The 27203-nt window shown below is 55.6% G+C and overlaps 2 protein-coding genes across 3 annotated transcripts; one reads left to right on the forward strand and one right to left on the reverse strand.

The window, feature by feature from the left end:
• Window positions 1-261: 261 nt before the first annotated feature.
• On the forward strand, window positions 262-10405 carry VSIG10L (V-set and immunoglobulin domain containing 10 like). 2 transcript variants are annotated; one of them, XM_066271345.1, is made up of 11 exons: window positions 262-1706; window positions 2620-2745; window positions 2827-3672; window positions 4031-4324; window positions 4456-4740; window positions 5067-5321; window positions 5794-6072; window positions 6323-6619; window positions 8424-8543; window positions 8764-8918; window positions 9411-10405. In XM_066271345.1, the coding sequence occupies exons 2-11, from the start codon at window positions 2706-2708 to the stop codon at window positions 9480-9482; spliced, it is 2643 nt and encodes an 880-aa protein (XP_066127442.1). In that variant the 5' UTR covers window positions 262-1706; window positions 2620-2705; the 3' UTR covers window positions 9483-10405. The 2 variants fall into 2 exon arrangements, with proteins under 2 accessions (XP_066127442.1, XP_066127443.1); XM_066271346.1 differs by lacking the exon at window positions 262-1706 and adding an exon at window positions 1889-1904.
• A 2714-nt stretch (window positions 10406-13119) lies between these two features.
• On the reverse strand, window positions 13120-26282 carry IGLON5 (IgLON family member 5). The gene is made up of 8 exons (XM_066271347.1): window positions 26185-26282; window positions 19265-19343; window positions 18260-18492; window positions 16884-17003; window positions 15376-15510; window positions 15074-15194; window positions 14405-14559; window positions 13120-13258 (listed from the first exon to the last, which is right to left on the reverse strand). Exons 1-8 carry the CDS (start codon window positions 26261-26263, stop codon window positions 13170-13172), a joined length of 1011 nt encoding a protein of 336 aa, XP_066127444.1. The 5' UTR covers window positions 26264-26282; the 3' UTR covers window positions 13120-13169.
• Between the last annotated feature and the right edge of the window lie 921 nt (window positions 26283-27203).

Consider the following 27203-nt stretch of genomic DNA (forward strand, 5'->3'; position numbering starts at 1 on the left):
CCAGAGCCTGGAGTTAGACTTAGTGATTTCTTTTTCTTCTTTTCCAAGTAAGAAGAGGGAAGATAGACAGACTCCTGCTCCTGTCTAGGGCCGATGCTCTGCCCATCTGTACTGTGATGGCAACCAAGCTATTTTTAGTGCCTGAGATGGAAGCTCCACAGAGCCATCCTCATTGCCCAGGGCTGATGCACTGAAACCAATCGAGCCATGGCTGCAGGAGGGGAAGAACAAGAGAAGGAGGCGGAGGAAGGGAGAAGCAGATGGTCACTTCTCCTGTGTGCCCTGACCAGAAATTGAACCCAGGACATTCACATGCTGGGCCGACACTCTACCACTGGGCAAACCAGCCAGGGACCATGATTTTTTTTTTTTTTTGAGAGAGGTAGGAAAAAACAGGAATATGGAGCTGCTCCTGTACATGCCCTGACCAGGGAACCAAACCTGCAACCTCTGTCTCCAGGAGGATGCTCCAACTGACCGAGATATCCGGTCAGGGCTTGACTTAGTGATTTGAAACTCTCAGATTTACCAACTGTGAGGTATTGAGTTACTTCCCATCTCTGAACTCCAGTTTTCTCATGCGTTCTATAGAAAAACTAGGAGCTAGTGGTTATGGCCCTGGGTTCAGATCCTGGCTAATCCATCTCCACGAGGACCTTTGATAACTTCCTACAGTCTAAGCCTGCATTTCCTCCTCCATCAGGTGCAGTTGGTAACAATACCTGTGATAAAGTTGGGCTGTCTGTTGTTAGGTGGCTTAACCCAACAATTGTTTATTTTGCTCATAAATCTGAGATTTGTGCAGGGCTGGGCAAGGACAGCTTGCCTCTCTTCTGTGGCTTAAATAGGGCCAGAGGATCCACATCAAAGAAGGCTGTGTCACATGCTTGCAAGCTGGCTGAGGCTGTTGGCTCGAGCTGGCTGTTAACTAAGGGCCATGACTCCTCTTCATGGGGCTGCTTGAGCCTCCTCACAGCATGGAGGCTGGGTTCCAAGCAGGCGTATTCCACTATACAGGAACTGGAATATGCCAGTCTCTTGAGGCCTAGCTGCAGAAGCACAGGGTCACTCCACTTTACTCTTGGTCTAGAGTCACAGAGCCAGCCCGGATACAAGGGGAGGGGACAGAGACCCTCATCCTTAATGGGAGGAGGGTTAAATTTGCAGCCATCTTTAAACCATAAAACCTACCCCATGAAGTTCTAAAGGATTAATGCAGCTCCCCCAGAACCACACTTGACATGCTCTCTATATAATATAATTATTATCTGCATGGTGAGAACCCTACCTGGATAAGCTCAGAGGACTGGGACCCGAGCAGAGTCGCTGAGACCAGCGTGGGGTGGCACAAAAAGCTCGCCAGGAGTGAGCGGCCTGTCCATCCTGAGCGGAGGTTGCCCAACTTCTCCCTCTGGCTGTGCAGCCTCCAGCAGGTCCCTCTCAGAGCCACAATCCCCCAGAGGGTCAACACCCAGCTCATAGGCGTTTGGAAGGGTTCAGCCCATACTCTCTGTGCAACATCTTTGCACGGTTCTTGGCTCACGATAAGTGGTAATTATTATTTTGGTTCTTAATAGGAGACCTGAAGGACAAGTTATGGTTTAGCCAGATTGGAGCAGGGTGGAGAGCGAGGGAGAGCATTCCAGGCAGTGTCTGCAAATCTGGGAGGGGAAGGATATGCTTAAGAATGGCAGGGTGTTCAAAGAGTAAGTGCTGGGGGTGGGTGACGATGGGTGGAGTGCCTGGGTGTAGGCAAGGCAGGGTCTGAAAATTCCTTGGGTGTCTCTTGAGGGCTCTCAGGAGCTATGGGAGGGGTGTCAGCAGGGCAGGGACATGTCTGGGTATAGAAAAACTAAGGAGCTATGTCACCATCCACAGACTAGGAGACGAGGCTGAAGAGGTAGGTAGAGAGGGCGGGGCTTACGCTGAGGACTGGTCAGTTGGAACAGAGCGGAAGGAATTGGACAGAGATTTAGGGGGCAGGGGAGGTGGGATTCAGGGGTTCACAGTGGTGAGCGGGGAGGAGGGAGGACAGAGGAAGGCTCCCCAGCCTCTGCAGTTCGTGCAGCAGTGTTTGAGATGGAGAATCCAGGAAAAGGGTCGGGTTACATGGAAGACACTGAGTTTAGTGGGATGCAGGGCGTGGAGGCTCTAGGCGACTTGAAGATGCAGCCCGGACCTCAGGAGAGATGACCGGGTAGCAGATAGAGCCACTTGAGACTTAGTCCTGAGGGACTAAGGAAATCACGGGAGGGTGTGGAGCAGAGGAGAAGGGGGCCAGATGCGGGTATATTTTAGGCTGCAGGTGGGACTGAATGGACCCAAAGCCAGGAGGCTAGGGAGGAGGGAGCCTGAGTTGAGGCACCATGAGATGTGGGGATCTCTGAAAGGTCTACCTTACCCTTCTCCAGGAAGTCATCCTGGCTTTGTTCTCATATTTCCAGCTGGGACTCAGGTCTCACTCTCTCCCCTCCTGGAAGGGGCAGAGGTCAAGCTGGGTGTCCCCTCAGATGGGGCCAGCTGATGAAGATCAGTGGGGTGGGGTAGGTGGCTCAGCCATCAGATTGGGGTGGGGGATCCCTGCACCTCCCACTGTGTCTGGCTCCCTTCCCCGCCCAGGAAGCTACCAGTCCTGTCGGACTTGTCCCGGGAGGGACAGCTGCCTGCCCTGAGACACTCGTGTCCTCCAGGGTGCAGCCAGCACCATGGACACCTCACAGGCTCTGCCATTCTTCCTGCTCCTGGGTAAGTCCCCTGTTCAGTCCCTTCCCCACCAGCCCCCCTTCTCAGCAGCGCTCCAACGCCCTCCCCTCCTCTCCTCTGCAGCCTCCGGAGTAGGGATCCTCACTCTTAGTTCCTCTTCTGGAGTTCAGCGAACCAATTTCACCTCTGACTCAGACAGCTCTCCTCGGGACCCGGGTTTGAATGTTTCTTTCATCAAACCCCCACAACAGAAATTTCACGATCAGTCTCCAGGTTCAAGAGCCACTGTTGACATCCCCCATTCCAAATGGATTCCTGAGACCCTGAATTTGCACGATGCACCCGGGTCCTTCTGGTCGAATACTACTTCTGTGGACCAAAAGTTGGGGCTGGACCCCACCGTCTCTGGGATCCCTGGTTCCCAAGTAGTTCCTGATATCTCGGGTTCTCAAGTTCCTGCCAGAGACCTGGAACCTTCCTTTTCTGTTAAGACCCCAGCCTCAAATATTTCTGTTCAAGTTCCTGATGCTAATGTATCTATGGAGGACCCAGGTTTAAAGTTCTTCCCCGAGGATCTGGATCTTAAATTCTCCCCCCAGAGCCCTGAATCCAAAATTTCTGCAGAGGCCCCTCAAGGGCTAAGCTTCCCCCAGCAGGTGGGGGTGCCTCTTGCCGTGCTAGTGGGGGCCACCATCCAGCTCCCCCTGGTTCCAGTTCCCAGCCCCGAACCCCCTGTCCCATTGGTAGTCTGGCGCCGGGGCTCCAAGGTGCTGGCAGCAGGCGGCCTGGGACCAGGGGCCTCTCTGATCAGCCTCGACCCTGCTCACCGAGGTCGCTTAAGATTTGACCAGGCCAGAGGGGGCCTGGAACTCGCTTCCGCCCAGCTGGAGGATGCTGGAGTCTACAGGGCTGAGGTCATCCGGGCTGGGGTCTCCCAGCAGATTCAAGAGTTCACAGTGGGTGTCTATGGTAAGTGAGCCCTGAGGTCCATCATGCATAGGCTGCTCTGCTGTTCTGAGGATGCTTTCTCCCCAGAAGAAGGGGACAGAGGAAAGAGGACTTCTGGGTTGAGAGGGAGGAGAAAAGGGGCTGGGAGCCAAGATTCGGGCACCTGAGGAAAGCTAGACCTGGGGATCAGGACTCCTGGGAGCCCCAGATTTTGAGTTCCTCAGAGGAGAAAGCTAGACTCCTGGGTCTGTGAGAAGAGGAGGCCCCGGTTGGGCCTGGAAGTCCAATGTATAGTGGTTAGAGGAGCTGGGGTTTGGAGTCCTGGACCTAAAAGGAGGTGGCCCGGGGCTGCGTCCTGAGCACGTTCCTCCTCTCCCAGAGCCCCTGCCTCAGCTGTTCGTGCAGCCCGAGGCCCCGGAGACAGAGGAGGGGTCAGCAGAGCTCCGGCTGCGCTGCGTAGGGTGGCGGCCGGGTCGCGGAGAGCTGAGCTGGAGCCGGGATGGACGCCCCCTGGAGGCAGCAGACCCGGAGGGAGCGGAGCCTCCCCGGATCCGCGCAGTGGGCGACCAACTGCACATCGCGCGCCCTGTGCGCAGCGACCACGCTCGGTACACGTGCCGCGTCCGCAGCCCCTTCGGCCACACGGAGGCCGCGGCCGACGTCAGGGTCTTCTGTGAGTGGGGGGGGGAGGTCTTCTGCCTCGGGTCGTGGGGGAGGGGAGAGCCCTGGGAAGGAGGGGGCTGGCGGTCCAGCCTCCCGGGACCCTGGAGGAGACCCGGGTGACCGCCCACTCCCTCCACTCAGACGGCCCAGACCCACCGGTCATCACCATCTCCTCGGACCGCGACGCAGACCCCGCCCTCTATGTCACCGCCGGCAGCAACGTGACCCTGCGCTGCACCGCCCCCTCGCGGCCGTCAGCAGACATCGCGTGGAGTTTGGCCGACCCCGCCGAGGCCGCGGTGCCCGCCGGCCCTCGCCTCCTGCTGCCCGCGGTCGGACCGGGCCACGCCGGCACCTACGCCTGCCTGGCCACGAACCCGCGCACCCGCCGCCGCCGCCGCTCGCTGCTCAACCTCACCGTGGCGGGTGGGCGCAGCCGGGTCAGGATGGAGAAGCGGGGTGCCTTGAGAGGACAGTGCCACCGCGGAGGGGCAGAGAGGACAGTGCCACCGTGAAAGGGACGGGGGGGAGGGGAGACGGGGGGAGGGGACAGCAAGACGCTGGGATACACGGGGTAGGGCGGGGCTTGCACGGAAGGGAGGAGATTCCCAGTAAAAGGGGCTGAGCGATCCAAGGGGGGCGGGGCCGTCATGGGGCGCGGTCAGCGCTCACTGGGCGGGGCTAAGGAGGGGCGGGGTGAACGCGCCGAGACACGAGAGGCTGATTCCCTGGTTCTTCCCTCCGCTCCACAGATCTGCCTCCCGGGTCCCCACAGTGCTCAGTCGAAGGGGGTCCCGGGGACCGCAGCCTTCACTTCCGCTGCTGGTGGCCCGGTGGGGTCCCTGCCGCCTTCCTGCAGTTCCAGGGTCTCCCCGAAGGCGTCCGCGCGGGGCCTTTGCCCTCGATGCTCCTGGCGGTTGTCCCCGCCCATCCCCGACTCAGCGGCATCCCAGTCACCTGCCTTGCGCGCCACTTGGTTACCACACGCACCTGCACTGTCACCCCAGGTGTGAGCCTGGGACTTCTTTCCTACGTCCTGAGGAAGACCGGGTATTTCTTAGCTCCGTTTTAGGACATGAGAAAGGGAGACTTCCTAACTTCAGAAAAAGAGATTTCCTCTGTCTTTAACCCTACAGAAGGACCCAGGTTGTTCCTATGCCTTAAGCGGGTCAGGAACAAAATTTATTTTCTGAGCTTGGGAGGAGGGCTGACTGACACCTTACCTCGTGTTCAGAGCATTAACTGGTTAAAAACAACAGGAGTTTCCCCAGTCCAGGACCTGGGCTATGTACTTCATAAGTTCTTGTTAAGGAAGTCAGATGATGAGTGAATAAGGGAGGAAAGGAGTGGATGGTGCTTTCTCACGTAACTAAGTTGCCGAGGTTTCACTGTTGCTTAATTCACCAAAGAGCACAGGGCTTATTCTTTGACTTCAGGGCAAGGTCTTGACTTTCTTGACTATGTTTCTTGCACCTGCAGAGGCCCCTCAACAGGTCCTGCTGCATCCGATCGTGGAGGAAACACGGTCAGGGGAGGCAGAGGTGGCGCTGGAGGCCTCTGGCTGTCTGCCACCTTCACAAGCATCCTGGGCCCGGGAAGGACGCCCTCTGGTCTCCGGAGGCAGGGGGCGCCTGAGGATCAGCCAGGATGGGCAAAGGCTCCTCATTGGCAACTTTAGCCTGGATTGGGACCTAGGAAATTACTCCATTTTGTGCAGTGGGGCACTGGGTGCTGGGGGTGACCAGCTCACCCTTATTGGTGAGTTCTGTCCTTTCCCAGAACCCAGAAGTCTAGGTCCTCCAGTCCTCTCTTTCCTCAGACCCAGGAATCCAACCCCCTAACTGTTCCCTCAGATCAATTCCAAAACCCCAGCCCCTTCTTGTAGCCCCAGAAGTCTGGGTAGTCAGATCCTCTTTCCTTGGGACCTATGAGTCCAGGCCCGCAGCCCCCTTACCTCTCCCCTCTAGGACCCACAAATTCTGCCCCCCCCCCCACTTGATCCCTCCAGGACCCTCCATCTCCTCGTGGAGGCTGCAGAGAGCCCAGGATGCAGCAGTGCTGACCTGGGATGTGGAGCGTGGGGCCCTGATCAGTGGTTTTGAGATCCAGGCACGGCCGGAGGGATCTGACCTGGGCAGAGCCATCAACTACCAGGACTGGGTCTCCTTGCTCATCCTGGGGCCCCAGGATAGGTCAGCTGTGGTGCCACTCCCTCCTCGGAACCCTAGGACCTGGGCCTTGCGTATCCTGCCCACCCTGGGGGGCCGGCCAGGGACCCCATCACAAATCCGGGTCTACAATGCTGGTGAGTCGGGGCTGTTGCAGCCTTCTCCAGGCTGCTTCCATCAGTCTGTTTCCATGGATTCTCCCCCTCCTTACAGTTTCCTGGGGCTGCTGTAACAAAGGACCATGAACTGGGTGGCTTGAAACAACAGAAATGTATTCTCACACAGCTCTAGAGGCCAGAAATCCAAAATAAAGGGGTCAGTAGGGAAATGCTCCTGAGTCTCTGGGTAAAAGCTTTGCTTGCCTCTTCTAGTTTCTGATGGTGCCTGTCAATCCTTGGTATTCCTTGGCTTGCAGCCATATCAGCCCAGTCTCTGACTCCAGCTTCCCACAGCCTGCCCCTCGTGTGTGTCTCTGTCTTCTTTGTGTAAGGGTGCAAGTAGTATTGGATTAGGGTGTAATCTAATGATCTCATCTTGACTTGATTAGTTGAGTTGTATTTCTCCTAAAAAGATATATTGACATCCTAATCACCAGTACCTGTGAATGTGACCTTATTTGGAAATAGAGTGGGTGTGGCCAAGTCAAAATGATCTGCAAAGACTCTATTTCCAAGTAAAGTAACATTACAGATACTGACAGATGTCAGTATATCTTTCTTGGGGGAGATACAATTCAGCAGATGACACTTCCCAACTTCTAAGTAAGTATTGGATGGATTCCGTGCTCAGGCCTCTTCTCTACCTGTATTTCTCCCCAGTGTGACTCTTAAATATCATTATTACTCAGATGACTCTCAACTTTCTGACTCTGAGTCCAGACCTTTCTTCTGAACCCATTTGAAAGGCCACCTCCCTACTTGAAACCTTTACTTTGCATGTCCAATTGGCATCTCAGACTCTGCATCTCCAAAATAGACCTCTTCATGTTTTTCCCCCCCAAACTGCATCCCACCTTCCTGCTCCCACCCAGCTTCCAGTCTTCCTAATCCTGGTCGGTGGTGCCACCCACATGCTTAAGTCACCCCCAATATCTCAAATACTAGCAAATAGCCTCAACTTTCCTTCCAAATGCTTTTCTAATCCATCTGTTTCTTTCCATCTCCTTTCCAACACTCTGCTCAGACACTACTTTCCTCTCTTGCCTGGACTGCAAAACCATTTATCTCGTCTTATCCCCCCCTCCCCTGCTCTTGCCCTCCTACAACCCATTTTTCACTATACAGAAGCCAGACTCGTAGAAATCACATGTCACTGCTGACCTCCTTACAAGTCTTTCATGAATCCCTTCTAAGATTCCCCAGGCTCTGGCCCCTGCCAATGCCTGTAACATCTTCCTCTACATCCCTCCCCCCAGGGGGGTGCTTATTCCATGGCCCCCATCCACACTGGCCGTCACTAAACATAGAAAACTCGTATCTCTGAGCCTTTGTATTTTCTGTTCCCTCTGGTTGGAGCACCCTCCCCCCCATGTAGCCTGCCTGGCTCCATATTCTCCAGGTCTCTGCTCAAATGTTACTTTTTCAGGGACCGCCCCTCACCATCCTTTCTGAATGTCACCTCCGCTCCCATTATTTCTCTCATAGCACATTAATTTTCCTTTTTAGTGTACCCTGTAATTATGTTATTTGTTTGCACATTCATTTCTGATTTTCCCCCTAAAATTAATCCTCAGGCGAGTAGGTATCTTGGTTTGCTCAGCAGTGGGTCGTCATCACCTGGTAAAATGCTGGGCCCACGATAGTCATGCAGTAAACTTTAAATATATTGAGACGGCGGGGTCCCAAATTCCTGGCTTCTGAGAGGGTTGGGACAAGGGACTTAGAAAACAAGTCCGGCCCTGGCTCTCACTACTCTTATTTTTCTTCTCTTTGTCTCTTCCAGGCCCCACACTGGGCCCCGGAGCCATCGCCGGCATCGTCCTGGGCTCCCTACTGGGCCTGGCACTCTTGGCTGCACTTATCGTCCTGTGCGCCTGCTGCCTCCGCCGTTTCCGTTTCCGGGGTGAGCGAGGGGCCAACTGAAAAATGGTTTCTAGACAAAACTCCATTGGAAGCCTGGATGAACCAATCAGCATGGTTACAAATCACCTGTCTGTCTTTCTCCCTCCATATCAGCCAATCACACTAAGGCTCCACCTCTCAACCCAGCTTCCCTTGCTATTGGCTTGGTCGGCATGTTGGAGCAGCCAATCACGCTTTTGTCTTTCTCTCTTCTTTCCTAGGAGAGACTCTCAAGAAAAAGCAGAATCTCCTCACCTTCACCCCCGTGGTACCCCCACCAGAAAAAAAGATGCAGAGCGTAGCCCCAGTGATGACTCCACAGCCTCTGCCCCCCAAAGTCCCTCTACAGGATCCTAGCACAACAAGGCCCCCCCAGGTGAGTGTGGGTGCCCCAGGACTTCCCTAGACAGGGTAGAATTTTTTGTTACTTAGGGAAATGAGATGGTCTGCATTCTCTTTCTCCAGGTTTACTTCTTTGTTTATAATTCTGGTAAAATTTTATCCTTTTGTAAATATATAAAAGTTAGACAGGGCTTCCCATCTGTTTACTGTATTTTAGAAAAAGAGTAACATCACTGTTTTTACCACAAAAGGAGTACAGTGGGATGTCCTATATTATTTTTCTTTCCATAAAAATGGGCAACACTTTCATTTTCTTCTTGAAGTGGGATGGGACATTTTTGCCCTAGTAAAGTTGGGTTGTTGCATGCCTTTTCTCTCCCAAGGGTGGCTAGTCATTTTTTAACTCTTTGCAAGTGGAGGAAACCTTGCTAATTTCTGAATAAGGAGAGCTAATGTTAGGGAAAGGTGAGTCATGTCACGTCCAGGGAAACCCCTAAGGTTGTCTCCCACGGCTCTTCTGTTTCAGGCCACCAGCCCCGGTCCAGTCGTCTCTCCAGGTGGGGGTCCAAAGACTGTTCGGGCGGCCACACAGGTGTGACCAGGGCTAATGGCATGCTCTATGCGGGACTTGTTGGTAGGACTTCCTGTTTCACCTCAGCGGCAAGCAGGGAGGGTCTTCCTGTCACACTGTGACCAAAGATCAGGCTCTGGAAGTGGGACTTCTGCCTCCCTCTCTCATCTCAGAAGACTGCCTGTATTTGTGCAACAAAGGAGGTGGGACTCCTGGGCTGGAGGAGGCTCCTGCTGATCTAACAGTGTGGTTTGCTAACCACCAAGCAGGCAACAGGTGAGGGCTGTGCAGTGAACAGGCCAGCTGGCTGTGCTGCTCTGAGCCAGAGAGGGGCCCTCACTTCACCTCGGAAAAGGTCTTCCTACGTCCACTTTTGCCTCCTGCAGGCCATGCTCATCCAAGCTTCCAGAGTCTTCATTTTAAAATAGATCACATCATACATCCCTCTTCTCTTTAAACCCTTCCATGGCTGCCCATTGCCCTTCAGATATTGTCCAAACTCATCATGATCTTCCAAGCCTCTTGGTTTGGCCTCTGTTGGACTCTCTGACTTCCCCTTCCAATACTCCCCACCACACACACTCCAGTAGCACTAGTTTTCTCTCTGCCACTTTATTTTGCCTCTAGGCCTTTGCCTCTAGTTTACTCTGTCGGGAGCATGGTTCTTCCTCCTGTGTTATTCATTTCTCAAGTGTAAAGGTGACCGTTAACCATCTTAGAAGATACTTCTGTAATCCCAGTGTCCGTCATGGGTTAGGTCCCAGCCACCCTCAATCTCCTCCTCCTCATCGTTAAATACATAGTTACTCATTTAGCCTCTGACTCCCTCTCTAAGCTGAGAGCTTCCTGAAGGCAGAAACCATGTTGTTATCCTCAGAACTTAACAGAGCCTTGCACGCAGCAGGCAATCAATAAATATTGGTTAACTGATCAAACGTTTTAGTGCTGTTGAAGGGCTGGGTTTGCTGCTGCTCTGCTCTCCCCAGAGTGTCTTTCTTTTTCAGCAGGTTCTCTTTGGAAGTTTAGGGGGTGCATCAGTGAAGATTCTTTTGGCTGCAATTAACAAGATAAATGGTGGAAAGAAACATGGAGATGGGTGGTTTCAGGCGGCCACAGAAACTTAGTGACCTCATCAAGGGCCTGGGCTCATTGCATCCTGCTCTGCCTTCCACAGCAGGTTGGCATGATGTCTCATGTAGCAAGATGGCTGCTGCAGCTCCAGGCATCACATCTTCACACAACTGTATCTGAGGACAAAAAGAAGGGAGCAGAGTTCTCTTCTCACACACCTGTCCTTGTCCAACCTCATCTGTGGGGTAAAACTTTCCTGGAAGCCTACCAGAAAACTTCCCTTGTCTTATGACCCTAAACTGGCCATATCATTCACTACAAGGGAGGCTGGGAACCAAATATCTTAACCTGTACCATGAGAGTGTTTAAAGCAAAAAAAAAGAGGAAACAAATAACTAAAGCATAGGCAACCAACATCCACCTCAGGGAAAGAAAGGGAGTAGAGGCATTCTGGTTAAAGATAGAGGTGAAAGAGGCCTTTCAGAAATAGAGTTCTTGGATCATTTTTAAAGAGTCAAGGGCTGGAGTCCTGGGTACCTGGACCCTCTGTATCTCTTTTAAACCAGTTAGAATTGTTGTTTCCTTTTTGATTTCCAGAGACATAAGACCTAACACAAATTGACTTATACAGGGGACTTTGACTGTATAAGTAAAGACAGGCGCCAGGTGAGTTTTGATCCAGTAGCTCCAATGATGTTATCATTGGCTCAGTTTCTCTCTATCCACTCTGCATTCCATAGTGTTTCTATCATTCTCAGTCTCTACATCCTGCCTTCCCCACCGTTGCTGTTCCTACAGACCCAAGATCTCTCCCTATGATGGAGAAAAGCAACTACGTAGGTCCAGACTTCACGTCGTTGAGTCACATTATCCAATGGAACACCATCTCTTCTTGTGAATCCATATGCCCTGGTATTCAGTCTCTCCCAGTGGCTTAAGCCAATCAGGGGCCGCCTCTGCACTGGCTCAGTTCCAAATCCACCAAAGAGAAAGGAGACAATGGGGATGCTGCTGAGGAGGCACCAATGATGACCATGACCTTTGTCCTCTGTGTACCCAAATCCTTATTGATACCCACAGGCAGACTTTGGAAAAAGGCGTTTATTGGTGTGGTGGTCTCAACACTCCCCATGAATCGGAACACACGCCCCCAGGGCCCCCCACCCCCTCCCTTGTCTCCCTCCCCCTCCCATCCCCATCCCCTGGACCCTGGGAATGGAAGACAATGTGGGATGGGGCCCACGCCCCTGTCTGAGGTACAGTCACTGCCCCTTGCCTCCCTGCCCCTGCTCTGCCCTCTTCCCCCACAAGCGCTGGGTGGTGTGGTTCAAGGTGGGTGTTTATAGAGGGTCTCCCGGGAGTCGCAGCTGGTGACTTGGCATCTTGGTCTGGGCTCGAGATACCTGGGTGAGGCCTCTCTTCCCCACTTTGCATGATGTGGTGTGCCAGGGTGGGGTATTCCTACAATTGGAGAGAGGCTACAGCCTCTAAGTACTCCTTCCCGACAACATTGCCCACTCTTGGAGGAATGACAGCTGGTCGCTGGCTCCAGGACAGCTGAAGCCAGGGGGCTATTGCTGGTCAGTCGCTGGTGTGTGTGTGTGTGTGTGTGTGTGTGTGTGTGTGCGCGCGCGCGCGCGCGCACGCACGCACGCGGGGTCAGGTCAGCCTTTGGGAGGTACAGTTGGTGGAGAGGCCAGGGAGTAGTAGACCAGCAAACCCACAGATGTGGGCCGGCTGCAGGGACGCTGAGGGCAGCTGGTTGGCACTGCAGGTGGCCAGAGGGAGTGGGGGTTGGGTAGGGCAATGCACTGAGACAGACAGGTGACCACAGACACCAGCCTGACAGTTGGATGGAAGCACCGATCGGCCCAGGAGGGGGCCAGAAAGTCCAGGGGAGGGGGGACAGGGAAAGTGGGATGGTCTCAGGCTGCTGAGCCAGTGATGGGCCTCTGGCTACAGGCAGTTGGTGGTTGGCAGCAGGGGGACCCAGAGCCCAGATGGAGATGCCCCACTTGCTCACAAAGGCTGAATGACAACTTGACAGGTGAGTGTGACACCCGCCCCGCTCCAGCCAGCCCAGGAGACACCTTTTCAGCAGAGAGGGGAGGGGTGGTATACGTGCATATATTGGGAAAGCAGGAGATAAACCTCCCCTCAGAGCTTCTAACTTGAAGCCCCCATACCTACCTCCAGCCTTAGGGGAGAGGCAGCAGGGTTGGGGCAGTGCGCGTGGGGTGTTTGGGAGGGAAGAGTGCAGCTCCCTTCCCCACCCTGCCCTCCCACTCCCCCCGACACACACATACACACGTGCAGGCTCACAAGCACACACACCCACTACACACATGCGATCCAGTTGACAGCCTGAGCTAAGAGAGGGCTGGGGGTGGCGGGGGTGGGTCACAATTGGAAACGTGAACGGTGGCGAGAATGGCTGTAGAAAGATGCATAATTTTGCGTTATCCCTCACAGTGATGGGTTCTCTAAAGATCTTTCTTCCTCCTCTTCCTCCTTCTCCTTTCTTCTTCCTCAGTGGCCGAGAGCTCTTCCATCCCTTCGAGACCCACGCCGCTTGCTCCCCCTTTTTCTCTTGCTCTTGGTCTCAGACCCCCTCAGGGGGAGGCGAGCTGCACTGGGTTCTTCCTACATCATCCACCACAGCCAACCCAGGGCAGAGAGGAGGGTCAGGGGTCCTGGGGGTCTCGGGGCTGAGTTCTCCAGGGATCCTGGGCCTGGGGAAAGAGAGAGGGTCACAGGAGGAAGCTAGGAGGAGGAGACCCATGTGTGTCTTGCCCAGGTGCCTGTCTCTGCGGGGTCCCTGAGGCTCTCATTTGAGGCTACCTCTCCACAGGTCATTGTAACTTTTCACATTGCGTGCCTGCTTTCTTGGCTGTTTTGAGTCTCAGCATCTGGTGGAGTATTTGACCCTCATTCTTGACTTTTGCTCCCCCAGACTGGATACTTCCATGCCCCACACCCCACTGTTTTTTCCATTTATACTTCAATACTACATCGCGATCCACCCAGCTGCTTAAGCCAACTTGGGAATCACCTGGCTTCCACCTTTCTCTTCCTTCCACTTCCAAAACATCTCCCTCATACAGACAGTTTGTGCCGCACATCGCCCCGCCTCCCCCCCCCCCCCCTCCAAGCCTGGATGACTGCAGTAGCCTCCTCTCTGGTCTTCTTGCCCCTATTTGGCGCCCCTCACAGCCCATCTCTCAAAATATAGTGAAAGTGATCTTTTGAAAAGCATCAACCACCTCTCACTCCCTTGCTTCATAGCTTCCAGTGGCCTAGCCCTACAGAATAAAATTTAAAATCTTTACTATGGCCCAGGAGACTAACCAACCTCGGGCTCCATGACCCCTCTGCTCAGGTCATGCTGGCCTCCCGCTATGACTTTGCATTTGCTGTTCCTCTGCCTGCAAAGCTCTTCCCGCAGACCTGGGCTGGGTTGGCTGATTCTTAGCACTCAGGGCTCAGTTCCACTGTTACCCACTCCAGGAAGCTTTCCCTGATGAGTTCATCTAACGCTACCATCTCCAATCCTATTATTATTATTACTTGCTTTTTCATGTGTAAATGTGATTGCTTTTCATTTTATGTCTACTTTTTTATTGCTTTTCTCTACTACTAGGCCGTAAGTTCTTTGTCCCCAGCGTACTCAGTGAGTCGATCATCACTGAAGGGATTGATTTCTTGTTCAATCAGATTGCTTGAGTCCCAATGTCTGCCTCTTTTCTAACTTTGGGGTGAGCCTGGGGGCGGTCCCAGCGTCGCCACCGCTTGGGCCCCGCCCACTCTACCACGACCTCGCCCACGCCGCCCAGGCTCCGCCCCGCCCCGCCCGCCCGCCCACCGGCGCTCAGACGCACGCAAGAGCCGCATGGAGGCGCTGGAAGCTCCGAGCCGGTTGGCGGCGCGACACGTGTAGTTGCCGTAATGTCGGGCGCTCACGTTGGCGAAGAGTAGCATCGAGCGGGTGCGCTCCGTTTGCACCTTCAGCCCCTCCGCCGTGCCGCTGCTCAGCCTGCCGGGGATGCGGGTCAGGGACAGGTCCTCGGCTCTCAGGTTTCCAAATTCCCCAGAGACAGGAGCGCGCGCGCACAACCCCCCACACCCCCACATACACCCTCTGTGTCTAGCTCCCCAAGGATCCCGACCCCTCTCCAGGCACCCCTGCTCCTCAGGGACACTGGAGTCTCCGGGTGTGTGCCCCCTGTCTCTTGGGGCTCCCAGACCCTGCTGGACCCTGCCCTGGTGGTCCCTTAAAGCTTTCCCACAGAATCTCAGCATCGACCCTTGACTCCCTGAATAGTTCAAGGAGATTGAGCTCAAGCAATCATCATCGTAGGACCCAGGCTTACAGTGGGTCCCGACAGTCTCACTCTGGGGCCCAGCAGACCCCATCACCAAAAAACTAGAAACCCCCCTCCCGGTTCCTGGGACCTAGACTATATGCCACCTTCCTTGCAAGAACCTATCCAAGCCCAAGGTAGCAGGGACCACCCCCCTCCCACAGTCGGCCCTGGTGCTGTCCTCACAGTCTGTCATCCTTGTACCACTGGAAGTCCGCAGGGGGCACCGCCATGGCTTCGCAGCGCAAGAGGGCAGCCCGGCCCACGGCTGTGCGGGCACTGGTCACGTCCGTGATGGTTGGAGGGTCTGGTGACAGATGAGAGTCAGAGAATTTCCCCAGCCAGGTGGGCCTAAGCAATCCTGCGCCCAGCCCCCTCCCCCTTTTTCCCTCAGAGCCCAAGTCCCCTACCTTCTCCTCCCTCAGACCCTTGTTATCTAGGGACCCAAGCCCTGTCCCCCCTTTCCTGCCCACTTCCAGGGGGCTTACAGTTGACTGTGACCAGCACGCGGCGGCTGTCAGGTGCTGAGTTGACCCCGTTGTGAGTTACGCATTCATATTCCCCAGCCTGGCCACGCTGGATGTCGGAGATCTCAAGGATCTCGCCCTCAGAGGTGAAGCCATCTGTGGAGGTTGGGAAGGGGAGGGGGTGGGGCCGGACACAAACACTTAACACGGGACAACACGGGCACAACACGGACACACATCAGCGGGGCAGGCACTACAGGGCCTGGAGTGCCCGGGTCAATGGGAGGGGGGCTTGTGGGAGGGTTGGGGAGGGGCAGGGTGTGGCACTGGGATCTCCTGCTAATGGTAGAGCAGGGGGTGAGGATCAGGACTTAGTAATTAGAACCTAGTGGGGAGGGTCCTAGAATTTGGAGGTACAGGAGATCCAGGGATCTGGTAGCACATGACTCAGATTATGGGGCTCAGAGGACCCAGTGGGGAGGATTCTAGGACCTCAGGGCTCAGAAAGATCCAGGAAATACAGACCCAACGGGGCGGGGGGGGAGGGTCCTGAGTTCTAGGATCTAGCTCTTGGGTTTCCGAGGATCTGGACCTGGTGATTGGAATCAATAACGTGGATACACAGGGTCTTATAACAGATCTGGGCTCATAAGACCCTTTGGAACTTGGGGCATCTGGGATGCCAGGATCTCAGAACAGGATTGTGGGGTTCAGATGACCCAGTGGGGGAGGATCAGGGATCTGAGACCTAGTTATTGGGTTCTGGGGTCTCAGGTGATCCAGTGATTGGCGCCATTGGTCCCCAAAGACCCAGTGAATGAGGATCTAGGCGTCTGGGAAGTAGTGGTGGAGATCCAGGTAAAATGGTTGGTGTGAGATGTCAAGATCTGGGAAGTGACATTCAGGGTAGCCTAGGGCAGTGTTTCCCAACTCCACCATCGGAGTCACCTAACGGGCTTGTTAAAACGTGTTGGTGGTGGTGGCGGGAGGGGGCTGATCTCTAGCCATCCAGTCTGGGGTGGGCCCCAGAATGCGCTTTTCTGGTAAGTTCTCAGGTGATGCTGATGCTGCCATTTTGGGGACCACACTTTGAGAACTGCTGGGCTGGAGCGTCCCGCAGAGATGTAGTGATGTGGCCAGGAGGCGGGAATGTGGGCGGGGCCACTGGCTGTAACCTGGCTCAGGCCATAGCGGCAGGGATCTGACTGAGTCCAGGAGAATCCTGTGGCTGGTGGGGAAGACACTATTAGGGACAGGTTGGGGTGGGGGGCACAGCTGGGGTCTAGTGGGAGATTGTGAGGAAGTGGCTTCTGCCTAGTATGACAAGGGGTGAAGGCTGTAAGGATCTGAGGTCTGCCAGGGATAACATGGTGTTGGGGTGGGAGGGGGAAGTCAAGTCATCACAAAGGTTAGGGGGATCAGGAGTGGGGAAAAGGGGGCTCTGGGAATTTAGCTAGGGGTATGGGGAAACAAGGGGCCCAAACTGTGAGGTAGGGAAAGGGGCTTTGGGCCAGGGGGGTGGTCCTCACCTCGGAGCTGCCTCCAGGTGACTGTGGGCTCTGGCCGCCCAACAGCCAGGCAAAGCAGGTTCACATTGCCGCCCTCGTTCACCGTCACGGGTGAGGAGATGTTCACAATGCGGGCGGGGACTGTGGACGGGGGGACAGGTCAGTGAGGGGCTGGATAGGGGCTTCCAAGACCTGGGAGTCCGGGACCCCAGCCCCTCCCCCCTCAGACCCGGGCGTCCAGCTGACATTCTGTGTTTTTCCGTAAGATTTCTGTGTTTCTCCCTTGCCTCTGGGTCTGGCTTCCTGCCTAGCTTTGGTCTTTCTCACTCTTTCTCAGTCTCTCTCTCTCTGCCTTCATCCTAACCTATTTTTTCTATCTCATGTCCTGAATTTCTCTCCTCCACCTCTATTTTTATTTGTTATTATTATTTTTTAAATTAACTAATTAACAAATACTCGTATGGTGCTTACTGTGTGGAAATCCTGTTCTTGGTGTTTTATAAAAATTAACTCATTGAGCCCTCACTGCCACCCTCTGGGGTAGATGTGGCTATGTTCATCAATTCTGACACGTGTGGGTTATTTTTAACCCCATTTGATCATGTCTCTAATCAAATGCCAGAGTGTAATTGGCAGGGATTTTCCCTTTTCCAGCAGAGCACACGATAAAGGTGCCCTTTCCAATCAATGACGTCTCAGACTGGATGCATGTGAGGCATCCGGGACCACCTCACCTGCTCCGGCTGTGGTGGTGCTGGGGTTGGAACCCAGGTGGTCTGGCTCTGGAGTCAGCCTTGTCCTGGCCCACTAGGCTGTCCCTATGTCTAGGTTCCCTTCTCTCGAAGTGCTCCCTGCCCCAGGCCAGTTCTGATGCCACCTGAGGCAGATTCATGCCCCCCCCACCATCTCTCCAGCCCCTGTCCTCCCACCATGGATTCTGACTGGCCTCTGCACACCTGACTAATTCCCCCCTGGGCCCTGGCACATGCTGTTGGTCCTTCCCCAGTTCCAGCTCTGCACCAGGCTGAAGGTCTCAGCTCAGACAGTATGTCTGAGAAAGCCACCTCTCCTTAGAAAGTCATTGCCAAAGGAGTGGGAACAGCTCGATCGGCTCCTTCTCTATCCCCAGGGTCCGGCGCAATGCCTGCACATTGTGGGTGCTCAGGAAACGGGGTTGAGCCAATGAATGTGGGCTTCCTGTGAGCATACCCCTCACCCTGTAGCTCTCTCCTGCCTTAGAAGCTAACAGGCTAAAGGGTCACTATCTATGTGACCGTCCTTTTCTCCTCTTGACTGGAATCCTCAAGGTGTCTGCCTTCCACGTGGGCTGACCAAGGATCAAACCCCCCCTCCGTGCCCTCGCCGGCCAGCGCCCCGTCCCACCCACGCGGGCTCACCATGCACAATGAGGTAGACCTGAGTGGTGTACGGCTGGTGGCGGGTCTGGAAGGAGCAGGTGTAGAGGCCTTCGTCGCCCAGCCCGACCTGGGTGATGAGGATGGAGAACTCCTCGGGCGTGTTGATGAGCAGCCGCACCCGTGGGTCACTCGTCCAGCGGTCGTTGCCGGCATACAGGATGTTGGAGCGGTTCAGCCAGGCTACGCGGGTCACGTGCTCATCAATGAAGCAGCTGCCCGGGACAAAGAGGGGAGAAAGGTTATTCTATCCCCCACCCCAGCCTGGCCTTCCAGGTTCTTCCGTCTCAGGGGCTTGGGGTGGGGAGGGCACTGCATCTCCAGATCCCACTGCAGTACTGTGAGCCAGAGGTGACTGTGGCTTTACGACCTTACAGGTAAGTAAACTGGGCCCCAGGAGGGAAAGTTGTGTATGGAGTGATTGTTGTGTACCAGAGACCCGAAAAGAGGAGGACTAGCACTCTGGAAGAGAGGGACAGAAATGTATAAAAATGAGGGACACAGACCCAGAGTGCCAGTGACAGGGACCCAGAGAGGGGGTAACAGGGGCCCAGGGAGAGAGGTACAGGGACCCAGAGAGAGGGGACAGGGGCCCAGAGAAAGGGGGACAGAAGCCCACAGAGAGGAGGACAGAGATCTAGGGAGAGGGGAAGACAGAGACCCAGGGAGAGGGGGCAGGACCCCAGAGTGGGCACAGGTGGAGACCCAGGGAATTGCTGGTCTGGCTCTCACTCATTCAGCAGTCACAGTGTGCTGTGTTCTCTCAGCTTGGGGTGTCTCTTAGACCCTTGAATCCCCACCACAACTGACAGTGGTGACTTTTTCTGCCCATTTGACTGACGGACATTGTGGCCCAGAGTCCATCTGTACTCCTAACAGCCTCTCCTGACTGAGGGGAATGATCTGTGCCCCAGGTCAGGACTGTTTTTCCCAGGGAAAGTGAGAGGGCAGGGCTGCAGTCCCAAAGATGTCTTCCGATCCCTGTACCTGAGTGTGGCATTGTCACCTTCGCACACGGTGTAGTTGTCGGCGGGAGAGCTGAACTCCAGGCTCTGGGACAGCAGCCCTGTGGATGGGAGGGCCAGCTCAGCACAGTGGGGCCGGGGCTGGGGAGGGGCCCTCAGCACACGCATACACATGCACACATGTGCGTGCCCTCTCACACAATCTCTGCATCCACCCACACACATATTCATTGATGTTTCCAGAAACACACACAGCAGACACACTCAAAGACATGCAACACGTATCACCCCATGAGCCCACACTGACACAGACTGCGACACACAAGCCTACACACCTCCAGACACTGAAACCACACCCGAGTTGTAGCACACAAACACACATGTATGCAAGACACACACCTTCACAGTGAAGACACACACACGCACAGATTCAAGAATGCATAGACACAGGCAAACATACACATACACATATGCCACAAACATAAACACAGATGGACATGGGCACATACACATATTCAGGCGCATGAGTACACATATACACACAGACACATATACATATGCAACCAACATTTGCAGACACACGGGCCTACGCAGACACATCTGTGTGCCCACGCGCCCCGGGCACGCTCTCGCGGGCACAGGCCCACGCCTGCCCACGCACTCAAGCGCGGCTTGCAGCCCCATTGCCCAGCAGGGTTCCCACCCCCACCCATTCATCTCTCTGTGGATGGTGGCCAGCAGGCTGGACGGGAGCCAGGGAGTGGGGGCTGGGCGAGCGGAGGCAGCCGGATGGAGATGCACCAGTCTGGGAAGAGGAGAAGGCCGGATGACCTTGGACGCCTGGGGAGGGAGGGCCTTGCCCTGCCCCGGGATGAAGAGCTAATTAATCTGATGAATTAATTGCCCGTGCCGCCCCAATGACTCCCGAGGGCCCTCTCCATCAGCAGCCCCTCAGGACAGGGCTGGGGCAGAGCCCAGGCAGTGGGCAGCCCCTCACCCTGGCCTCCCCCAGTCACTCCTGGGTGGAGGAAAGGTCTGGCCCTCCCCAGCTGTGTAGAGTGGACAGTGCCACACACAGCCCTAGTGACAGTAGGAGGCAGTCAGGGAACAGACGCACACAGCCACCAGGGCCCAGGAAAGACACACAGAGCCAACGCCAGGCCAGGAAACGGCCCCACACTCTGTCACACAAATGGCCCTGCTCAGAGGGACAGGCTACAGGTGCTCAGGGTGACAACACAGTCCGGGACACGCACCCAGAAGGTCAGTTAGAAAAGACAAGTCCCTCTCAGGAGCACTCCTGTTGTCATGGTCAGGCCAGAGGGGCGGCTGCAGGCCAAGCAGTGCTGCATCCGCAGTCACCCCACTGTGTACAGTACAACACGGTTACACTGACACCAGTAGCCTCCACATGCAGGTGCAGAATCTGCACACAGTCACAGCCTCGCCCAGGGGCCATCTTCACGTACAGACGCGCCCTCACACATGCTGGCCTCATCACCGCCCTGACGCCTCCAGCCCGAGGGCCACGCTCATCCTCACCGGGACTCTGGAATTTTGTGCTTATGTGCAGTGACACAGTTACATCGTCACAGCCTCTGAAATACAAAGGGCCGCTCTGGGCCAAGAATCAGATGCACACAGTCACGATGTCACCTACAATCAGATCACACACGACCATGTCCATACACACACACACACACACACACACACACAAACACACACGCGAGAGCCCTTGTACGCCCCACAGGATTTGTCATAGTCTCGGTCACACACGTCCTGAGCCAGGGCTCTTCCACCGTGGCACCTCTGGCGTTTGGGGCTGCAGGATTCTTCATCGTGCAGCCATCCTGCGCAGTGGAGTGTGTGAGACAGCACTCCTGGCCTTGACCCTCTAGAAGCCAACAAGTCCTCCCATCGCACAGTGGTGACAACCAAAAATGCCTCCGGGGTCATTGCTAAATGTCCCCTAGGGGGACACGCCCTTGGGACTGCTACCATCCCAGCATGGAGGGGCATCAGCCTGGGGTTAAAGAGGGAGCTGTCCAAGGTGCTGCTCAAGCTTCAAGGAACCCAGAGCGCCTGGGCTCAGCCCTGGACTCCAGCCAGGAACCACCACAGGAGCTGGGCCCACAAACTAGGGGGCAGGGGTGAGAAGTGGGCCCCACACCAGCATCCAGGACCCTAACCGAATGTCCCAGCAGACAGAAATACACACAGACAAAAACCCCTTGCCAGAGAGGTCCTTACAACTCACAGAACTTCCTGGCCCCTCCTGCGGCCCCTTACTGCCACCAGGACAGAGTCTGACCCCTCACTTGGTGTCGGGGGCCCTGGTGTCACTCTCCTGCCTTGTCTCCCTTAGTGAGTGTGGTACCCAGCTCTGTCTATCTGTCTGTCTCAAAGTTCCCCACAAAATGCTTCTCCTACTTTAGGGACCTAGTATAGTGGGGCTTCTGTTGGGAGAGATGGTGCATATAAGCCCAGGGCACCTTAGATCAGGGTCAATTGTCTCCTAACTCTGCTCCTCTAAGGCAGAACTTGGGGCAGACCATCTCTGCATCCGCAGCATGCCCAGCTCGGGGTTTGGCTGAGAGCAGTCTCAACTTTCTTGAGGGCAGAGCTGGGGTCTGACACAGGTCTGTGTCCCCAGCATGAGAACTGGTCCTAGAAGGTCTTGGGAAGTATTTGTTAAGTGAGTGAATATATATAATATCTCCACATATATATATGTATATGGATGCCTATACCATGTTTCTCCAATTTTTGAACTCTTATTCATTCTTCCAAGACCCAAACTCAAATGCTCCCTCCTCCAGGAGGACCTCCTTAACTGTTTAAGGCAGAGGATCTCCACTCTCTCTAATGGGTACACTCTGACTCAGCTTTGGCAGTGTCCCCCACCTGGCCAGGAATTTCTCGAGGGCCCAAACCTTGGCTGTGTTCCTCAGAGCTGGGCTCAGCTCAGAGCAGGGACATGTTCGTAGAGGAATAGATGGTCTCTAGCAGTTGGATAAGAAGCCCTGAGGAGCCTGAGCTAGGAGATCCATTTCCTGGCTAGGTAACCTACCCCACACACCACCACCACCAGTCTGAGTCTTAGTTCCCCCATCTGTTCTTCCCTCTGAGGGTTTTGTGAGGGATTCCACAAGAAAATGCTAGCAAAATGTTTAGCTCAGTGCTTAGCATGCAGAAAGAGCCCAATAAATACCAGCTGTTCCAAAGAGCACCTTCTTTTTTAAGAAACATCTACTACTATCCTTGGTTCGAGGTCAGTCTCCTGGGGACTGGATGCCAGAAGGGAAGGGCAGGGGGCATCTGGGTTGTAAGTTGCTCTCTGCCCAGCACCCACCCCTGAGTTCGCGGCAATATTACAGATGCTCCGTCAGCGTCTGCTCCGACGCCAGCATAAGCCGGCGCCTGAAAGAACGGACTGAGGAACTGGGCTGCCCAGGTTCAAGCCCCAGCTCTGCTCCTGTGTCACACAAGTTGGCTTGCCTCCCTGGGATTCAGTTTCCCTACCCATAAACAGGGACAATCATCGTGCATTTTTCATCTGGTTGTGGGGGGAGGATGAAATGAGGTCATTCAAATAACAGGTCAATACAGAGCCTGTTGATTAAGTGCCGGCCAACAGCTGCACGGGGGACACTGTTACGGGGCAGGTGCCAGCCTGTCTGGGGGTCCAGGGATGACTTGGTCTCTGCAGGTCCAAACTTGCAGCCCTTGAGTCTTTTTGATAAATCAAAGGGTGAAGGTTGTATGTAGGTAGGTGAGTTCTCCCGTCTTGAGAGAGAAGGAGATTTCTAACAAGCTGGGTGACCTTCAGTTGGAGATAAGAACCTCCTGTCACCACTGGAAGGAACTTAGGCAAACTGGGACCCTCCAATGAGGGGATGCTTAAATTCCACAGTCCTGGAACCCACAGTTGGGAACCTGAGGCCCAGGAGTGTGTGTGAGACAGTGACGGAGCGTGGACAGCCCGAGGGGGTGTGGCGACATGTTGGGAGAGGGTAAGTGGCTCTGAGGGGTGGGACCTGGCCTCACGGCTGCCCTGGAGCCCTGGGCCCCTCGGTCTCATTGCTGACCTTGGAAGTCCAGAGGCTGTTGCATCACTGATGCCTGGAGTTTGAACACTGAGCCAAGAGCCCTGGAAACTCCCCCTGGTTCTCACCTCACGGCCTTTGCTTCTGCTTTTCCCTGGGGGGGGGGTCTTTTAAAGGCTGACTTCTGCTTCTTTCAATCTGAACTGCACTTTCCCTGCCCAGAGACACCTGAGCTCGCTTTGCATACCAGCTGATCCCTAATTTTCTTTGAGTCACTCTCCAAAATTACCTATTTACTTGCAGTCTTGTTTTTAGAATTTTTTTTTTTTATCTCTCTCCATCCCACTAGGATTTAAGCTCCATGACGGCAGTGACTTCATCTGTCCATGTATGTGTTGACCCCCAGTGCCGGGAACAGAGATTGTGCTTGGTAAGTATGTGCTAAGTGAACAGATGAGGCTGAGACCAGAGTCCAGACGAACTGGTGGACCTGGGTCCACCCTGCCTCGTCCATCCAGTAAGCAGTTGCGCTCAGGAACTGCCCCGTAGGAAAAAAAAAATTAAAGGTAGAACAATATCTATGGATGCCAGAGACCTAGAAAAAAGCCACTTGCAAAGAAATGGATTTATTTTGTTTCTATCTTGAGAAAAGTATCAACACACAAACCAAGCCCTTACAAATGTGGAATTCTGTGAGTCCAGCTTGGTCTAAGTGAGAGAAGGCTGAGGAAGGAGACTAGTTGGGGGGATATGCTGTAGAGGAGTGGTAACCTGCATGCGTTCCTCCCATGGTCGGAAAACAAGAGAGAAGCAGCAATTTTGTGTATCTCTCATGAGCTCTATCTCAGGGATCCCCGACCGTCAGTGGGTGGACAGGCAGGTGGGGCTGCCTTTCTGCCTCCTGGTCCTGTCTCAGCTCACCAGGCCCCAAGCCCAATGCCCCCAGTTCTCAGATGGGGAAGCTTAAGCCCAGTGGTGGGAAAGCAGTGACCTAGGTCAGCAGCTGCCTCCACTAAGCTCCCAGCCCCGGGTGTGCGAACACCAGGAGGTCTGGTGTCCTGAAAAGTGGAAAGCAGGAAGTTATCTTGAGAGTGAAACAACAGAAAGGGTAGGGGGAGGTGAAGGGAGTGGAAGGGAATGAGAGGAAGAGAGGGAGAAGGTGAGAGACAAGGAAAGGACAGGGAGAAAAATGAGAGGTGTCAGTGACTAAGAGAGGATGTGAGTGCCCAAAAGCAAATGAGGACCAAGACTCGCGTGAGAGGCGGGAAGGGACAGAGACACATGTGGGGTGGTAATGGGAAGCATTTCCAGAGGCAGGCAAGGACAGATGTGAAATTGTGCTGAGCCCAGCAGGGATGGTGAGACAGAGATCCAGAGACACAGACACAGGGAATGTCACCCAGAGCCAGGGAGTCTCCGGAAATGGCTGAGACGCTGAGGAGAGAGACACAAAGAGACAAGTGACAGAGACGAAGAGACGCAGGCAGGCAGTCAGAAAGTCAGACAGTGAGTCAGACCAGTCATATAAAGGAGCGCTCAGACAGTCAGCACCAGGAAGGTTCAGGCGCTGGGATCTGCTGGGGCCCAGGCCCTGCATCCTGTCCTGCGTGCTGTCTGACCTCTGACCTGCCTGCCTGAAGTGGGGAAGGTGAAGCGGTGTTGGTGTGACCATGGGAGGCTGCAGGCGTGCTCCTAGTTGGACTCAGTGACCCTGTTTATGTGGCTGTGCCTGACCCTGTGTGTGTGGCAGGGGGGCCAAGGGCTGCCGCCTCACTGAGAATGCTGGGGCTCTAGGTTGTCCCCAACTGTGTGTCCCTGGCTCTGTGCCCCTTGTTTAGAGGCAGGACCCAGGGGAATCCTCCAGAAGCACTGAATTAACCTGTTCCTGGCCTCCTGCCTCCTTGTTCACCCCTCCCCACTTCAGGGGGCATCTCCTGGACCACATGGGCTGCAGCCCCCACTGGGGAGACACAAGGTCCAGCAACACTTCCTCTGTTTGGGGACCACCTGCTGCGCTCCCTGAGCCCCACTTTGCACTCTCTCCTTTCTGCTCCACATTCCAGGCCCGAGCTCCCTCCCCCACTGGGAGGGCTGACTTTCACCCTTTGACCCCATGTTAGCCTTTCCCTTCCTTCTCAATCTGCTCTCTCATCCTGGGTCCAGCCCTGGGAAACCCAGGTATTTAGCCAGAGCTCCCCACAGCTGAGTCCTCAACCCAGCACCCCATCTTTCTGGTTTCTCATCTCCCCCCTATAACTGCAACTCCCTAAATACCAACGCTTCCCCCAACCTACAGGACCCAGCTGGGGGATTTTAGCCTCTTCCCAGCTAGGAGACCAGACCACCGCCCCTTTTTTCCCAGGCCCTGGGGCTGAGGTCTCTGGACAGCCCTGCCTCCTCCTCATACTGACCCTGGGAAGACCCCATCCCCCCTCTTTTGCCCACAAACGCCTTCCTCAGCCTTCAGGCCAGGACCCCCCTGAGGGACCCTCTCCACGCAGAGAGAAAGCGCCGACGGCGCACCCCCCTACCCCTGCACCCCAACTCAGTTCGGAGACCCTGCCCGGGACCCTGACTTTCGCGTTGGGTCCCCCTCCTTGACCCGGCGCTGCGCACTCCGCCCCCAGGCCAGGGCCAGGTGTCCGCGACCCTCCGGCCGACCCGGAGGAGCAGACCTCCGCCTCCAGGCCCAGGCTCACCCCTCGGGCAAGGATGCAGTCATCCGAAGACCCCCGTGCTCCCAGCCCGGGGATGCAGCCCTCGCTCCCGGGCCCGGACCTCGGCGTCCAGGGGGACCTCCTCTTCACCGTCCGCGGATGCAGCTCCCCCACGCCCCCAGTCCCGGCCCGGAACCCCGGTGTCCCGGCCGAGCCCCCCGCCCCCGGCGCTGCGGTACCTCGGCTGATGACGGCCAAGCCGGCCAGGGCGGCGGCGGCGAGGAGCCGGAGCCGGGCCCCGGGCGCAGGGGGGGGCATCGCGGCAGCGGCGGCGCGGAGGGGGAGGGGGAAGGGGGGGCCGTCCCGGGGCGCGCGAGGCCTTGGGGGGAGAGGGGGAGGGGGAGGGGGACCCCGCCAGAGGCTGCACCGGCCCGGGGGGGCGGCGGGGGCGGGGGGAAGGGGCTGGGGGGGCGCGACGAGGCGGCCTGAGCTGCTGCAGACCCGGGGAGGGGGGCGGCGCTGACGGGCAGGAGGACCGACCAATCAGGGAGGGCGGGGGGCAGGGTGGGCGGGGCCGAGGGGGTTACTTGTGGGAGGGAGAGGCCTTTGTTACTGCGGCCCGGCCCCTACCCCCTCCCGCCCCGGACATCCCCATGTCCTCTCTTCTCGACCCCCAAAATCTTGAATCTGGGACACTTCTCATGAAGCCCACCTTCCTCCTGCTTCAGGTCCCAGTGTCATCCACCCTCAGACCCAGGACCCCCTTCCCCCACCCTCTCCTCCGTCTGACCCAGGAGTCTGGGCCCCCTCCTCCCTCTTCAGACCCGGGAGTCCGAGCCCCCAGCCCCCTCTTCCTGTAGGAATTTCCTTCTTCCTTCCACCCCAACCTTCATCCCCATGATTACAAAGGAATGGGAAGGACTGGGGGACCTGATCTTGGGGTTGGGAGTGGGGAGGAGATGGTAGTTTAAGGCTTAATTAAGTGCAAAAAACCCCCTTTTCCCCATTCTTTCACAGGCTTGGCTGTATGACCTTGGACAAGTCACTTCTCTTTCCAGAACCTCAGGGTCTTCCCCTCCGAGCTGCAACCTCCTCCATTTCCCAAGGTTATTAAGAAAAATAAGAAAGATCCTGGGGAGGTGTTAGCCCTGCCCAGCACCCCAACAACCTGCAATTTTTTCTTTCCTCCTAGCCGTATACTTGCATAGTACTCCCTCCTGGCCCACCAGGTGTGAAGTGTCCTTGTCCCCTATCTCTC

This window comes from Saccopteryx bilineata, chromosome 3 (genome assembly GCF_036850765.1).
Source record: "Saccopteryx bilineata isolate mSacBil1 chromosome 3, mSacBil1_pri_phased_curated, whole genome shotgun sequence".
NCBI lineage: Eukaryota > Metazoa > Chordata > Mammalia > Chiroptera > Emballonuridae > Saccopteryx > Saccopteryx bilineata.

What these genes read in the sequence shown, in the direction of transcription:
- VSIG10L (XM_066271345.1), top strand. Translation starts at nt 2,706, where the DNA reads ATGGACACCTCACAGGCTCTGCCATTCTTCCTGCTCCTGG. An exon ending in GGCCGACGTCAGGGTCTTCT is followed by an intron (nt 4,325 to 4,455) that starts GTGAGTGGGGGG and finishes CCCTCCACTCAG; the next exon opens with ACGGCCCAGACCCACCGGTC. An exon ending in TGACCAGCTCACCCTTATTG is followed by an intron (nt 6,073 to 6,322) that starts GTGAGTTCTGTC and finishes TGATCCCTCCAG; the next exon opens with GACCCTCCATCTCCTCGTGG.
- IGLON5 (XM_066271347.1), bottom strand. Translation starts at nt 26,263, where the DNA reads ATGCCCCCCCCTGCGCCCGGGGCCCGGCTCCGGCTCCTCGCCGCCGCC. An exon ending in TGGTACAAGGATGACAGACT is followed by an intron (nt 14,560 to 15,073) that starts GTGAGGACAGCA and finishes CATCCCCGGCAG; the next exon opens with GCTGAGCAGCGGCACGGCGG. An exon ending in CGCCTCCATGCGGCTCTTGC is followed by an intron (nt 13,259 to 14,404) that starts GTGCGTCTGAGC and finishes CTCTTTCCCCAG; the next exon opens with GCCCAGGATCCCTGGAGAAC.